A 15,330-nucleotide genomic window follows, 5' to 3' on the forward strand; every position below is an offset into this window, starting at 1 on the left:
GTCTCTCTCTCTGTCTCTCTCTCTCTCTCTCTGCCTGTCTGTCTCTCTCTCTCTGTCTGTCTCTGTCTATCTCTCTCTCTCTCTCTCTCTCTCTCTGTCTGTCTGTCTGTCTGTCTCTCGGTCTCTCTCTCTCTCTCTAACTGTCTCTCTCTCGGTCTCTCTCTCTGTCTCTCTCTCTCTCTGTCTCTATCTGTCTCTCTCTATTTCTCTCTATGTTGTCTTTTTCCTTCAGTCTGCTGTACTCTCCACCGTCCTACTGTTTTGTTTACTGCCCTAGTCTCACCAGTTGTAGGTGCCTCCATTTCTTCCAGATGAGAGCTGTAGTCCTTTTCGTCTGTAATATAGCAAAATCAACACATTTACAGTATATTCTTGGGGGTTTCAGATTTGTTGAATACATGTGCAGCAACATCATCATCTTAGTATCAAGTGGAAGGTTCACAGACAAGATGAACATAGTTTCATTGATCACCTCCCTCCAGAATGTTTTAATTACGTCACACTCCCAGACACAGTGCATGCATGCTCCTTTGTAATGACAGGGTTTTTAATTTTTTAACAAATTATCCCTAATTATCTTATGGCTAGTACAACCATGGAGATGAAGGCATCACTTTAAACGTTCTTTAAAAAGTCACTTTATGGTTTTCATTCATTAAAGTTAAGGAATGTTTGACATTTCAGCTTGATCTTGATATCGCATAAAACAGTATCTCAGACGATACCTTCTCGTAATATTTGTTTTTTGACTATATATTGTTTCTAATTGGCAATCAAGAAGTCATGACAAGTTTCTTCAATCAGTGATGTATCATGTCTCAAACGATTAAATGAACATGGAATACACAAATGTAACCATTTGTATCCTCTAACATGGCAAAGACTAGTTTGATCTTTTACTTAAATCAATATATTGTTTAATTTTGAAGCCAAAATCATGAATCACCATCATTCATCAACAAAGCATCACTGAGTGAATGAAGCATTCAAATAAAAGACAGGCTGAGTTCTGCTTTCGGTTCTCCTGGAACAGGTCTGTCTTTGTACAACGCTTTGTCTGCACCTCTCACTGCTCTCCGATATCTCGTGTCATGAAGCAGTTTGTACACTACGTGGTTTTGCATTGTTTGACCTTTGTTGCTAACCATTGGCATTCATTCTGTGTTCTGGGTGAAGAGGATGGGGCTGCGGCTCATGAGACATTCAAAAGTAGAAAAGTCTTGCTACCATCAGCATGGAGAGTTACGTTGTGATGTATATCACATTTAGTGTTTTAGGCCTATAAACACTAACTTGAGATAGATAGATAGATAGGTGGATAGATACTTTATTCACCCCAGGGGAAATTGTAGGCCTCCAGTTGCTTAGACAACCATAACACAACAAACCTATCGTGTGTGTGCAGTGATGGTAGTGCACCAGTAGTTTTATTTTATTTTTTAAATAAAGTAAATCTTGCATATTGTCTCTGTTGGGCTAAAACCTTGTATGTCCAAAACTTTTGCTTTTCAGTAAATGAAATAAGCAAATTTTAAAACACAATATTGAACTTTTTTTTTTTTTTTTCTTCAACGAAGTCCGATGAAATCGCCTCATGGCTGTTTAAGTATTTATAAATCCCACAGTTAAACATAAAGGTTGACCAGTAGAATTTATGTATGGTAAGAAAGAAATCCAAACGACGAAATTTGGAGATAAAAGGTTTCTGCCCGACGACAACAAAGTGAGGATCGCTATCAAAACAAGTGCTCCTCAACCAAGGTTTATTTTCACATTAAGGGCGTTTTAATAAAATATTGTCTGTCAATATTGTTTTATAATACGATGTAAGCCAATGATATTTTGCACCATCATGAATGTCTGGTAAAAAACAACAGAGATGAAAAAAATGGAAAGAAATTTAACACAAAAGAGGAATACACCTCTTTCTTTGATTAATGTGACTGATTTGCTTTCTAGTTGCATGTAAATGTTAATATATTTTCCCAAGATATGAAACACCAATTTAAAGCAAACCCCTGCTGTTACTGCATTTTAGTCCCATTTCCTGCAAACACTTCAACCAAGACTTGAACTACATTTGACTACAATGATACTGATACTGGTTTTACCCCAAACTTAAAGGTCCCATGGCATGACAATTTCACTTTATGAGGTTTATTGTTTGAGATTTATGCATTAAAATGCATTCCCCCAGCCTGTCTATGCTCCCCCCCCCAGCATTATAAATCTTCTACTAATCTGAAACAAAACTTCAAAATGAAAGCAGATATGAAGCTTACCCTTTACAGAGGGTGAAATTCAATAATCTTAAAAAAACAAAGAAAACATAATGATTCGTCTTTGAAGATCAGAAGTGATTTAATGAACATTCCTGGTGTGGTCTCTTTTAAAACCTGACACTCCTTTACCAGCTCATTGCAATGGCCAGGCAGGTAATTTTAAGAGGTGTGAGTTAACTGCGGTGACCTCCTGTTGTGGGGGGGCCGCTTTCATTATTGGTCCACTACAGGCTCCATGTGTGGCATTTCACCACGACCCCCAGAATGTGGCACCTTCCAGCCATCACCGAGCCATATAACGGCCCGCGTGTCCAGCCCCGTCTCAACGCTGCTGGGATCTAACCGCCTGCTGCTCCGCTGACTAACAAACCTCTCTTGTGTGTTTTCCCTTTGCTGTCGCCTCTGTTTCTGAGGGATCTTCTTCTCTCTATCTTTCCCTTTTTTTGCCTCTCAGGCCCTTGGAGACAAAGACTGTCTTCTGTTTGGACGTCTGTCCATCTATATATTCATCTTTGATAAGGTAAGTCCTATTGTCACTCTGGTATCTACGCTTCAAAAGGCCTACATTGTTTTGGTCCAGTACATCACTACGTTTATGTGCGGTTTTTGTTCATAATCATGCTTATTGTGCTCCTGTTATCAGTGGTTGAAGTAACTAAGTACATTTCCTCTCTTTACTTGAGTATTATGTGATACTTTATTCTTGTAATCCCCTACATATCAGAGGGAAATGAGACTAAGTTTAGAAGATTGACACCTCTTTCATGTCTGTATGGTAAAATGAAGCTACCGCTAGCTGCCACTTAGCTTAGCATAAAGACTTGAATCAGGATTTTGTTTTTACAGATTATGAGGGACTGACAGGTGTATTTTGTTACCTTAGACAGAGCCAGGCTATCTATTTTCCTCTGTTTCCAGTCTTTTGGTATGCTAAGCTAACTGGTTGTTGCTTCATATTAACTCTACAAACATAGAGGGGTATCGATCTTCTCGTGTAGATGTCGGCAAGAAAGCCAATCACAAATTACCAATCCAATTACAAAATACTGAAAAAGTATTTGATCAAACCTCCTCACACCAACTAGGTTTCTCCAAGACATTTTAAAGGTCCCATGGCATGATAATTTCCCTTTATGAGGTTTTTAAACATTAATATGCATCCCCCCAGTCTGTCTATGGTCCACCAGTGGCTAGAAATGGTGATAGTTGTAAACTGAGCCCTGGGTGTCCTGCTCTGCCTTTTGAGAAAATGAAAGCTCAGATGAGCTGATCTGGAAGCTTGCTCCTTATGAGGTCATAAGGGGCAAGGTTACCTTCCCCTTTCTCTGCTCTCCCCGCCCAGAGTATTTGGCCCAGAGTTTGGTGGCATTGCTGTGTTTGACAGCGGTTGGACAACATGTACTTATCTCACTTTAGTTTGAAGTGTGTTGCTGTTACAATATTTAAAGCTGCTATGACAACAGTGTGGCAACTTCTTCCTTCTTGCATTCTTCACTCGTCACTCAGCGTGTGTGTGCTAACTTGGCAGCTGTGACGGCAGAGGAGCAATGCAAATCAAGTAATCCTGTTATGTAGAAACAAGGCTAGTGAAACGGCCTGCGGGCAAGCTCAAACACTACATTACAAACTTCAGTTGCCATGTCAAGTGACGGACAGTGCAGCATACAGGCTTTCAAACAAACCCAAAATGTGCGTTATTTTTTGCCAACATCAACCATTTAGTAATCATTATGAGCTTGGTTATCATTTTCACTGAGTCTCAGTGAGTCTCTCATTTGGTAGAGAGACACAGCAGCGCTCTGGCACACCGCTGTTGCTGTTGGCGGAGTAACCGTAGCTTGAGCAACTAAATAAAAAGTATCTGAGAACGCTTCTGTTTTATATGCCTGAAGCATCCAGGCCCTGATGTGTGTTTCTCCCGGTGTGTACCTACACTACATACTCTCCCAAACTCTGCTGGAATGCAGACGTAGCAGAGGAGCTTATAGACTAACACTCGTACAGTCCTCCAAGTGCTCGATGTGTAGGAACATATTGACAGAGCCTGGCTGCAGGGAAACTGTTGGTGTACATTAATCAGATTAATGGCCGTGAGTTTTTCCAGTGGAGCTTATGAGGTCTGGACCTGCTTCTCTATCCGTCACTCCCTCCTCCTCAGCTGGTCTCTCCCCCCTCCTCCTCTTTACTGGGCTGACCCATTTCTCTATAAACCAAGCAACTAGAATCCTCTCTCTCTCTCTCTCTCTCTCTCTCTCTCTCTCTCTCTCTCTCTCTCTCTCTGTCTGCTACCATCACCCACCTTGTTAGCAGGCCTGTACTAGATGCAGATATCTCTGTATTGTCTATTGAATGACCTGATTGACATAATTCTCTGATCCTCTTTGTGCTTCTGAACTGAGAAAAAATTGTGCGTGCGTGCGTGCGTGCGTGCGTGCGTGCGTGTGTGTGTGTGTGTGTATATTCTGTTTCAGAATGTTGTTTATTCCTTTCTTGACTAATGAGCAAGTGGATCCTTAAAATATCCTTAAATTACAGACGTACATGGTAAAATGATTGTTTAAGTGAGGCAGCCACACCTTAGCAGCACAAAAGGAAGTAGAGGTGTAGAATTCTGTTGTTTATGTCATTTGATATGTGTTTAATGTGTTTGCCTGCATCTGTAGTACGTGTGCACTACTCCTTCCTGTATTTGAGCTCGACAAACCAGCTCCACACGTCCTCGATGCTGTTGCTGTGTAACAGAAACCGCCCGAGAAGATGCTTGCTATGCTATCGGACCCCTTTCTCTTCCTCACTCTGTTTCTTAGGCTCGTAAATGTCCGTCTCTATTTCACTTTCCTTTTTCCACACAGCGGTGGCAAGCAACACTTATCTCATCCCAGACGGAGTTTGTTTTCTCCTGCACTTCCCTCGTCACATCGCTCAAACCTCGCGAGCTCCGGTCTCTCATTCCTCTCTTCTTTCAGCGTTCCTTCCATCACTTTCGCCCTCTTTGAACGACACTCCTGTTCTCCGTCAGTCAGGCCTGACACTGCGGCCCAGATGTGGATCAAGGACCAACCTGTAGCTTTTGGATGCCTCCAGATGCTTAATGGAGTGAATAAAAATTAAACCAGGGGCTAAATTGACCCAAACGTTCTTGAGACATAAACAAAGTTGTGATGGGCGACAAATTTATTTTAAAGTTTCTTGATTCCGAGGTATTTCTTTCAGATCAAGGAAATCCCCATGAGTTGTAACATGAAAACGGGGCTGATAAAACACTTTGTGGGTCTCAGTCTCTATTTCAAGTGACAGATTTTATGTATAATCCAAACAGTTCTGCATGTTTATGTCTCCAGGAGAGCGATGATTTATAACATGGGTGGTTAAAAACCTGGAGTCCAGATGCTTAACGGAAAAGTTCAATATTTTGTAAAGTATAGTGGCTTTCTTTTAGATAGTTGTATAAAAAGATTGATATTACTCAAGTTTGCTTGTTTCATATAAAGCCACCACCAGGTTTAGGTCTTTAACCTATTGTTAGTGAAAGTGTTGAAATATGAAAACCTCAAACATGCATTTAATATGAATGAGATGAGAATCATGTTGAACTGTATATAAGGGAGGCTTGGGGTTTTCTACACGGAAGTTATTGTAACGAACATTAGGATTGGGTCCATAGTAAATCGGAAATAATTATGTAGACTTATGCAACAGTCCAATAGTTATCATCAAGGGGTCACTCTGATCTGAGTTTTTAGAAACAATGGCCTGTCAAAAACAGACGCGTCATCTTCCACATTGCTGTAGATCATCACATTGGCTCAAATGGTGGCAATGATGTGGCACATAGTCTCCCACGGCTACCACTGTCCGCCCTCTGACCACACCTAACTACAGCTCATGTGTGTGATTGTGTATGTGTGTTTAAACTGCGGGAATTGAACCCAAGTTTAGGATCACGGGTTGAGGGATGTAAACATCCTCAAGGAACACACACACAAAGTCCCCAGACATACCCTACGTTTTAAAATGTGTGACATGCTTGCTGTTAGGTTTTTGGCATCTAAAGTACTCTGTTAAGTTTACCAAAACCGGGTTAGTTTGAGAAACCTGAAACCGCCATCTCGATGTAATTGGTCCTAACCTTTATTATCCCTCTGATACGTTCTTTAGTTTTATCTCATTTAAATATTAATGTATTTATGTACTTTTGTTGTTATTCTGGACTGTTCTACATTGATACTAATATATATATATAAACCATGGAGGAATAAAACGAAGAACATCGTGGTTAGGGTTAAAGTCACAGACTTGTTGGATTTGTTATGTTACTTTGTTGGTTACGTACGTGACACAGTATGTGACGTGATTCCGCCTCAAGAACGCAGCACAGGCGCTCCCGGTGGAACATAGGGGTTACGCTTCATAAGTGGAACATAGGGGTTACACTTCATAACTTTACTTTCTGCTTTGCTCCATTCATAATTAATGCGGCCGCAAACGTCAATATGAGTCATATGTTTTGCTTGAACTAACGACTTATGGGAGCATTTTTAAGGGGAGGAGAGCTCTCGACTAATATTGTCACACAACCTCTGTGTTTGGTGAAATATGCCAGGCAATTATTACAAATTAGTTGAGGTCCCCAGGTAGTACTGGTTCCTATCCCAACCAATCAAGCTGCTTTGTAGGGCAGAACTTGCCTAGATGTTACAAAGAATCTGTAAAATTGCATCAGAACCAGGATAGTTTATCTTGGCTCGTACACCTGCACGTCGTCTTTACAGTGCGATTTTAGACTCGACAGAGCCTGCTTTATGCTACTAATGTGCCATGTGTAAATGTGAAAACCAGAGCAATAGATTAAAAAATAAAAGGTCAAGGCACTTGCAGTCCTTCCCAACCTTCCAACTGTATTGTAAACAAAACATAGAAGGATTAACATGAAGTGGCTTTGTCTCTCTCTTGTTTCAGAAACCAGTTCATGTCAAACAATAATCTTAAATACAGCTGTAGTTTTGTAGCTCTAGTAACGCCAAACTGTTTGGGTTTGATTGTTGCGGACCAAGACAGCCGTTGGTTATAAATTAATGGCTGAGTGGCTGTTTTCTATGAAGGGAACGTGTTGCATTAAGCTCTCTGTGTTGAATAGTAGCTCTCTGTTGACATTTGATCAGTTCTATTTATTCTGACAGCAGGTATAGTACAACTTGAGCACATGTGCAAGTGCAAGCAGTCGACGCTCTGTGTTTTCCATGAGCCGCACCCTGATACTCACACACTTCTGTCCTGTAGGATATATGAGTAGTAATTAGCAATCCGTGGCAAAGTCAGTTTGTTATACTCATGTTCCAGCATGCTGGTGGCAGATACCTCCGCTGCTAGCATACTTATCATTCCCCTGTGACACACACAAACACACACTGCTGGACAGTCTCTAGCGTGTGGAGGGAAAGTTATAAGTCAGCTGTCTTAACCCTTGTGTTGTCTTCCCATCCAAAAATAGAAAATCCACACTTTTGATGTTGCTTTTTATTGATGTTTTTAACTTTTTTTGACATTTTCAACACTACATACCACTAACAATTAACTTTAGTTTTCAATTATTTTTGGAATTTATGGTCAATAAATCTCATTTATAGGAAATTATACCTAATGTTTGAGTTAGAAAAGCAGAAATTAGGAATTATTGAGACTAAAATTAAAGGAATGGATGTTGATGGATAATCAGACTGGAATATGTCAACTTTTACTCAATACTATTTCAAAACCACTTCAATTTTCTTTTTTCAAATGCTATACAATTGAATAAGACTCCCCAAAATTAATGAAGGTAGAGATTTGTACTTGGAGCGTTGTGTGGAATCAATCAGGTTGTTTTGGGTAATTATAATTGGGTATTTAAGAAGAACATTGATATAGGAGAACGGGTCAACATGAGAGTTAACTGGATACGCTGCATTGTCTTTGAGGTGTGATGTTTGATTTTGGGTTGTTAAACGTCATAGCGTTTCTTGAATGCCATTTGTCTCCTTAAAAACAACATACACACACACACACACAGCCCTACAGATGCATATTAAATCTTTTATTAAAGGCTCAACCAGGTGTTGGCATGTCACAGTAGTAAGTGCAAGTCCTTGTTCTCTCGTCTTATAGTCTGGGCTAACCCTAGATTTATTTATTTAGACTCCCTCCTACGTTGTTCCCTGCAGATCTCACCAAGGCTACCGTTGTACGCTGCATCTAATTTAGCACCAGCCTGCTCCCAGTGCACATCTACATCCACCGCTGTTATTATGGGAGTCAACTAGTCATTTACAGTGAGAGAGAGAACGTTGTGAGAGGGAGGACGAAAAATAACCAGGAACAGTCTTGTCAAGTTGAGCCTGTTGTTGGAGAGCACGACAATAGTTACAGTCTACTCTGTTTGACACTTTTCTACAGTAATAACATAATTAAAAAACCCCCTTGATGTGTTTTTGATTACTTAAATCACAGGTATATTCACAAAGTAATCAGTTTAGATTTGAGATTTTGACTTCTAGATTCAAATCTAGAATCATTGCGGACAAAAGATTGCTGCACACAGCAGGCACTAACTGTAGAGGCATGTTTTCCTCCACAATTATGTTGTGTCTGCCACAGGCAGTTGTCTTGCCTTGAGACAGGGTTTTGTCCAATGGGAGGACGGCATGGAGGAAGTCAGGTCACATTGAACTGTTGACAGGATTCATCGGCAGATTCACTGAAAGTCAGTACCCAGAAGGGAGAAAATGATATTGATTTTGATTTTTTTTCCGTTTAATGACCATAGCTCCTTTCTCTGCAGTTGGTTGTTGCTTTGTAGAATTCATTTGCTTATAAGTAATCTGTAAAACTAAAGCTTTAATTCCCCCTCACCCATCCCCCTATGTAACATTTATAAGCAATATATAAATCTCTAATAATATAAACGCACTATGATGTTGTTTTGGGACCGGACTAAGCAAAGATCTTAAAAAAAAAAAAAGAAGCATTTTGGAGCTGGTTTTCAATGAGGCAATCCCTGTTTTGTTTGTTCTGCCCAACATGCATGCACGTGCTTGCGCACCTGGGTGAAGCGATACACAGTCCAATGCCAATGATTTCACACTATTCCACTGATCTACAGGTGTCTGTAACAAACCAAGATATGCTGCAAAGGGCCAAAAAGGCAGAGAAGTAGAAGACGGGTAGCTAGTAAACACAAATGTAAACTATTCTGGATTTGGGGAACAAAAACAAAAAAATGTACGAGGAAGAAATGCATTAAACACAATGGTTGGGCACATTGAGTTAAATATAACTGTTATATTTTATAAGAAAACGCCACAGGGCCTCTTTTAAGGGACAGTACAGGCGTATATCTTGTTTCTCCTTTTGGCTGTTTGAGTCTTAGTTTTGTTGAGCATGAAAAGGCAGAGACATAAAGGTTAAATATGATGTATTTGAATTATTATCAGAGACGGGTCTGTACAAATGTTTGCGCTTCTTGTCTTTGATGAATGAGATCCATTGTGGACGAACAGGACTGGCTGACACCGATTCCTGCCTCAGTAACGGAGAGGATGTGTGTGTATGGGCATCAGTGTTTGTTGGACACACAGTCCGGTTGTTTAAGAAGAAAAAAACTGGGCAGCAGTGTGGAGAAAACAGCCCTGTTAGTCAGCAACAATGAAGACTCGGATAACCAAAATAGAGGACACATATTCTTATACAGATGTGTTAAATGGAAATCATAAAAGCCCCCAGACCCCTCAACATACAATGCACTATTTATATTTTATTTAGCGTTTATTGATTCCATTGTTTCACTCTTCTTAGTTAGGTTCAAATGTTTGGTCAATCAGTTTGGAGCCATTTAAACTACACTTAACTGTGTAAAAGGTGCTATGAAACAAATGTGATTGGTAGCTGTCCTTTTAACTAGATTTTTGGACCCTGTCTTGAGATACTAGGCTGATTACCTAGCTTGTGAAACCTGATACCATCTCTCTCTCTCTGTGCAGTCTTTTCTGTAGCCGCCACCATTCTTTGCTGTAAGGCCGACCCCAATATGTCTTCCAATGGAGACCTTAGCAACCTGGGGAGCTCTGACAGCTTCTGGGAGGTACAGTAGGAACACACACACTTCACACATGCAGACTTATTACTGACGTTAGGAGAAAACTCGAATGGGAAGGATACGTTATCTAATTATGCACTGGACTGGTAGTGCTTGCTCACACATTATTGGCTGCATGAATATAGCAATTTTACCCTAAAAGCTTCAAATGTTGCCTCTCGTTCACACACCCAGTGATCACCATGGTGCTAAGCTGCTAACATTCTGGGAGCAATTAGGGGTTTAGTATCTTAACCAAGGAGGCTTCGGCGTGTGGGCAGGAGGAGCTGGAGAAAATTAAGCACCAGCCCTTTGATTACAGGATGACCCGTTCTATTTACTGAGCTACAGAATTACAAAATCAGTTACTTAGTTAACAAACAGCAGACATTGCGATCTTTGTGTGTGAATTATTACACCAGATCAGATACAGTATCAATAATGCCCTCGCTATATTTTGAACTGGTTCAGAAATGAGACTACTATACCACCATGTGTTGCGTACTTGTTGAGGCTATTGGAGCAGCTGAGAGAAGCAGCCGGAGGTGGTGTTTAGATGGAGACACAGACACATAATGAGTCTCTGCTGACTGACTGCCAGCTTCACAGCCCTCCATCTGGAAAAACTACATACCTTTAACCTTCCACTCACTCTCTGTCCTCTTTTACTATTAGCAGTGTGTATCTATTTCAGTCTGTGTACATGATCGCTAGTCTGCTAAACATCCTGCCGTGTCAAAATTTTGCGACACTAATGTTAGCATGTTGTTAACGAGTATTGAACTGAAAAGACCAACTGATATAACAGTAGAGAACCATTTCAATGCCCAAGTTCATTTGTATTTCTGTGTCACCACTTTGTGTGTGTGTGTGTGTGTGTGTGTGTGTGTGTGTGTGTGTGTGTGTGTGTGTGTGTGTGTGTGTGTGTGTGTGTGTGTGTGTGTGTGTGTGTGTGTGTGTGTGTGTGTGTGTGTGTGTGTGTGTGTGTGTGTGTGTGTGTGTGTGTGTGTGTGTGTGTGTGTGTGTGTGTGTGTGTGTGTGTGTGTGTGTGTGTGTGTGTGTGTGTGTGTACTGCATCTGTGTGTGTCCTCCTGCAGCCAGGAAACTACAAAAGGACGGTGAAGCGGATAGACGATGGCCACCGGCTGTGTAACGAAATAGTCAGTTGCTTCCAGGAGAGGGCAAAGATAGAGAAAAGTTACTCTCTGCAGCTGAGCGACTGGGCCAAGAGGTGGAGGAGTGTCGTGGAGAAAGGTGAGTCAACGAAAACAGAACAGATCATATGGGCTGCAGCAGACAACGAATAAAACGAATTACAAAAAGCAATTTCTAGGGATACCCAACTATGTCACGGTAGGTGCAATGCTCAGGACCCGAGAAAGCACAGTGTGAAGTTACTTGGATGAGACGAGAAAGCTGCAAGCAATACCAGAGGTTAAGCAGTTGGTCCATCCCGAACAAGCACATTTTGAACAGGCACTGCAATGGTTAATCTTTTTTAGTGAGTTAGTTCACCATCTTGACCTTGGCCCAAGAATTGACATTTATATACACAAACAAGCCAACCAATAAGGGCGGTTGGTCACTGTCTCTTTTTTTCTGTTTCAAGCTAAATGGGATGCTAAGAGTGTGTCAACTCTCCCCGCTCTCGTCCCTCAGGTCCTCAGTATGGTACGCTGGAGAAAGCGTGGCACGCCTTCATGCAGGCAGCAGATCGACTCAGTGAGCTGCATCTGGAGATGCGGGAACGGCTGTCGGGTGAGGACAGCGAGAAGGTGCGCAACTGGCAGAAGGATGCCTTCCACAAGCAGATGATCGGAGGCTTCAGGGAGACCAAGGAGGCAGATGACGGCTTCCGCAAAGCACAAAAACCCTGGGTCCGCAAACTGAAAGAGGTGAGGGCTGTCTGAGTGGGTTTTGATGTCAGTGAAGCTGGATTTTTAGTTGACTCAAGTGGATAACTAACTTAAGTCCCATCATAGGGACCCACTAGGCCTGCACCATTCTGGGGAAAAACATAATTTTTTTTTTTTTTTTTTTTTTAAATCAGAATTTATATCACAATTCTCTTCCACAATGTCTAAATCGCACACATGAACCATGACGAAAAACAAAACAAATTGGCAGTACCAAACCTTGGTACTGCCTTTTTTTTTCACCACAAGCCTGTAAACACAGAGGCTTCAATGAAGAGAAGAGAGAGCATTGCGCTATAAAACCTGTTTCATACAGTCTGTTTAAACCTCCTTTAACTTCTTTAATGTCGGCTTCACTTTCAACAAACTCCATTAACATCAGAAACATGAAGGGGAAAACTCAAGCAGCCAATCACAGTTCTTTCCGTACTTACGTGGTATCTCCACTGTCGGCATATCCTGACCTCTGCAGTTACATTTTACTTTATCCTGGTTCACAAACCTTGGAGTGTTTCAACAGGTCTCTTTTTATTTTTTATTTTTTTTAACATAATTGTTGTACCTAATCTTGTTCGCTATAATTTTTGTATCCTGCAAAGTGTGAGATAGCTTTGTGATTGGGAACAGATGATACTTTGAGAAGAGACACTTTATTCAAGGTTCAAGGCTCTTTATTATCATGTGTTCAACAATAAGAGAAGTAGTTGTTGCAATGAAATCTTTGGCCTGAGGCACCTCCACTAATGCTTGTTAAATAACTAAAAGATAATCACTCTAGTAAAAGCAAAACCTGTATCTAAGTAAAAAAAGAAATAGGGCAAGTTAAGATATAGTGTTAAAGCGCTCATATTATTCTCATTTTCAGGTTTATAATTGTATTTTGAGGTTGTACCAGAATAGGTTTATGTTGTACTGCACATTGCTGCCAATCCTGTTTTAATCTTGTGTGTTTGGGTCTCTGTTTTAGCTACAAAGTGGTTATCTGGGAGACTTTTTTAAACAAGGACACTCTTGTGGAATACGTGCAGAACAGGGACATGGAAGTAGCTCTGTTGGAGATTATGGTGAACTAGTGTTTGTTGTAGTGTTTTGCCATTGAGAACGAGCTAGCATGCTAGATCTAGTATGCTACAGTTAGCCACCTCGTCTCCGGTAGTGACGTATAGAGCCGTGCAGATTTTGAGCAGCTCACTCAGAGACATTCAAAAATCGTATCTCACTCAAAACAGCATGTGTGGTTTTTTTCTCCAAATAACACTCTAAATCCCAGAAAAAGTGATTGAATTCATAACATGGGCCCTTTTAATGACTAAAAAATATATATAAATTAAGTAACACAAGTTGTAGACAGTGTGGCCAAATTAGTAAAACTGAATGTGAACAAGTAAAAAGGAATGTAGTAATGTGTAAATGCATAATTAGAAGATAATTTAAAAACTACATGTACATACAGTACATATATCCATGTATATACATACATATGTATAAAACCTAAAAGTTAATTATAAGTGTTGTAATATAGACTATTCAAATGTGTCAATGAGGAAACAAGACATTTGCGAAACATAAGATGTGGTGAAAGTAATCAGAGCTGTATTGATTGCAACAGCGTGTGTGTGTGTGTGTGTGTGTGTCTGTGTCTGTGTGTGTGTGTGTGTCTGTGTGTCTGTGTGTCTGTGTGTCTGTGTGTCTGTGTGTGTGTGTGTCTGTGTGTGTGTGCGCAGGTGGAGGTCTGTAAGAAGAGCTACCATCAGACCAGGAAGGAGGAGTGGACGGCGTTTAACAGGGAAACGCACGCCAAGGCCGACCCGACCAAGTCGCAGGAGGAAGTTCGCAAATACACGACCCGGGCGGAGCGCTGCACTGAGGAGGCTGAGAAAGTACAAAACACTTACAGTACATGCATACAGTACCATGTGTATCACTTGTACTAGTCTGGGTGTGTCAGTAAGTCCAGAGTGTGTGTCAGTAAGTGTGTGTTTTTGAGTTAGGAAACGTGACCAGGCTTGTCTTCACTGTTCTCTGCTCTGTAAAAAATAATAAAAAATACAACTGCAGAGAAAATGCTCCATGTCCTGAAAAGGGAAATTGTCAACCGAAAACAGGGAAATCCTGAGACAAATTCAAGGTCAGGAAGTACACAAAGATCTGCGTCAGGCAACAAAAAGACATGAAATCCAATATCATGACTCATTCGTAGAGTCTGCAAAAAAGCACCTGGACTTTACTGTCTGGACACACAACCAGACTGTATGTATCAGCAGCCCCTTAGTGTTGTTCAGGTAGTCAACACATGCTGTTTCATGATTGCCTTTGCTCGCAGTGTGGAGCAAGTGTCCCAATCCTGAAAAGGAATATTAATTTTATTAGGTGCATAGCAGCTAATCTGAGGCTTACAGCCAAATCAAGTGGGTATCTATCATAATTATGTTCTTTTAAGTACCAAATTTCCTCTCGTTCTTGTTCCAGCGTCATAAGGAAAACAAAAACAAGGAATTTGAAACTAAAAAAAGCTTTGACTTTGAGAGACCAAAAGACCATTCCATGCAGTAGATACACCCACAGCTTCTCACCAGCAATAGACTTGGACTAAGTGTGTACGCTGCCCACGTAACTCAGTGTGTGCTCTGTGTGTGTGTGTGTTGCAGGGGAAGGAGCGCTACACGAAGGCCCTGGAGGAGCTAAACCGCTGTAACCCTCGCTACATGGAGGACATGGAGCAGGTGTTTGACCTCACCCAGGAGGCAGAGCGCAAGAGGTTGCGTTTCTTTAAAGAAGTCCTGCAGGACATCCACACACACCTCGACCTGTCCGCCAAAGAAGGGTAGGACACACACACACACACACACACACGTGCACACACACACACACCCTGACCTGTCCATCAAAGAAGGGTAGGACACACACACACACACACACACACACACAGTGATTAGGTGATGGTGAAGGCATGCAGAACGCCGAGGTTTTTTATGTGTGTGTGACCGTGTGTCTATGTACACAGGGATTAATAGAAAACTCA

The 15,330-nt window shown here is 41.1% G+C and overlaps 1 protein-coding gene across 5 annotated transcripts in view; it reads left to right on the top strand.

Annotated features, from left to right (window-relative positions):
- pacsin3 (protein kinase C and casein kinase substrate in neurons 3) overlaps positions 1 to 15,330 on the top strand; it is a 32,617-nt gene that overhangs the window by 3,943 nt on the left and 13,344 nt on the right. For 3 of the 5 annotated variants that reach the window (XR_004655582.1, XM_034864793.1, XM_034864502.1), the window contains exons 2-7: positions 2,737 to 2,802; positions 10,298 to 10,398; positions 11,490 to 11,646; positions 12,052 to 12,287; positions 14,033 to 14,188; positions 14,957 to 15,132. Coding sequence is in view for 4 of the 5 variants with exons in the window: in XM_034864793.1 (XP_034720684.1) it covers positions 10,345 to 10,398; positions 11,490 to 11,646; positions 12,052 to 12,287; positions 14,033 to 14,188; positions 14,957 to 15,132 (779 nt within the window). In the remaining variant the exon portion in view is untranslated. Of the gene's footprint in view, positions 1 to 2,517; positions 2,803 to 10,297; positions 10,399 to 11,489; positions 11,647 to 12,051; positions 12,288 to 14,032; positions 14,189 to 14,956; positions 15,133 to 15,330 lie in introns of those variants that run through there. The other 2 variants (XM_034864576.1, XM_034864671.1) reach the window with 2 other exon arrangements.

Source organism: Etheostoma cragini, chromosome 1 (assembly GCF_013103735.1).
Source record: "Etheostoma cragini isolate CJK2018 chromosome 1, CSU_Ecrag_1.0, whole genome shotgun sequence".
In the NCBI taxonomy this organism is placed as follows: domain Eukaryota; kingdom Metazoa; phylum Chordata; class Actinopteri; order Perciformes; family Percidae; genus Etheostoma; species Etheostoma cragini.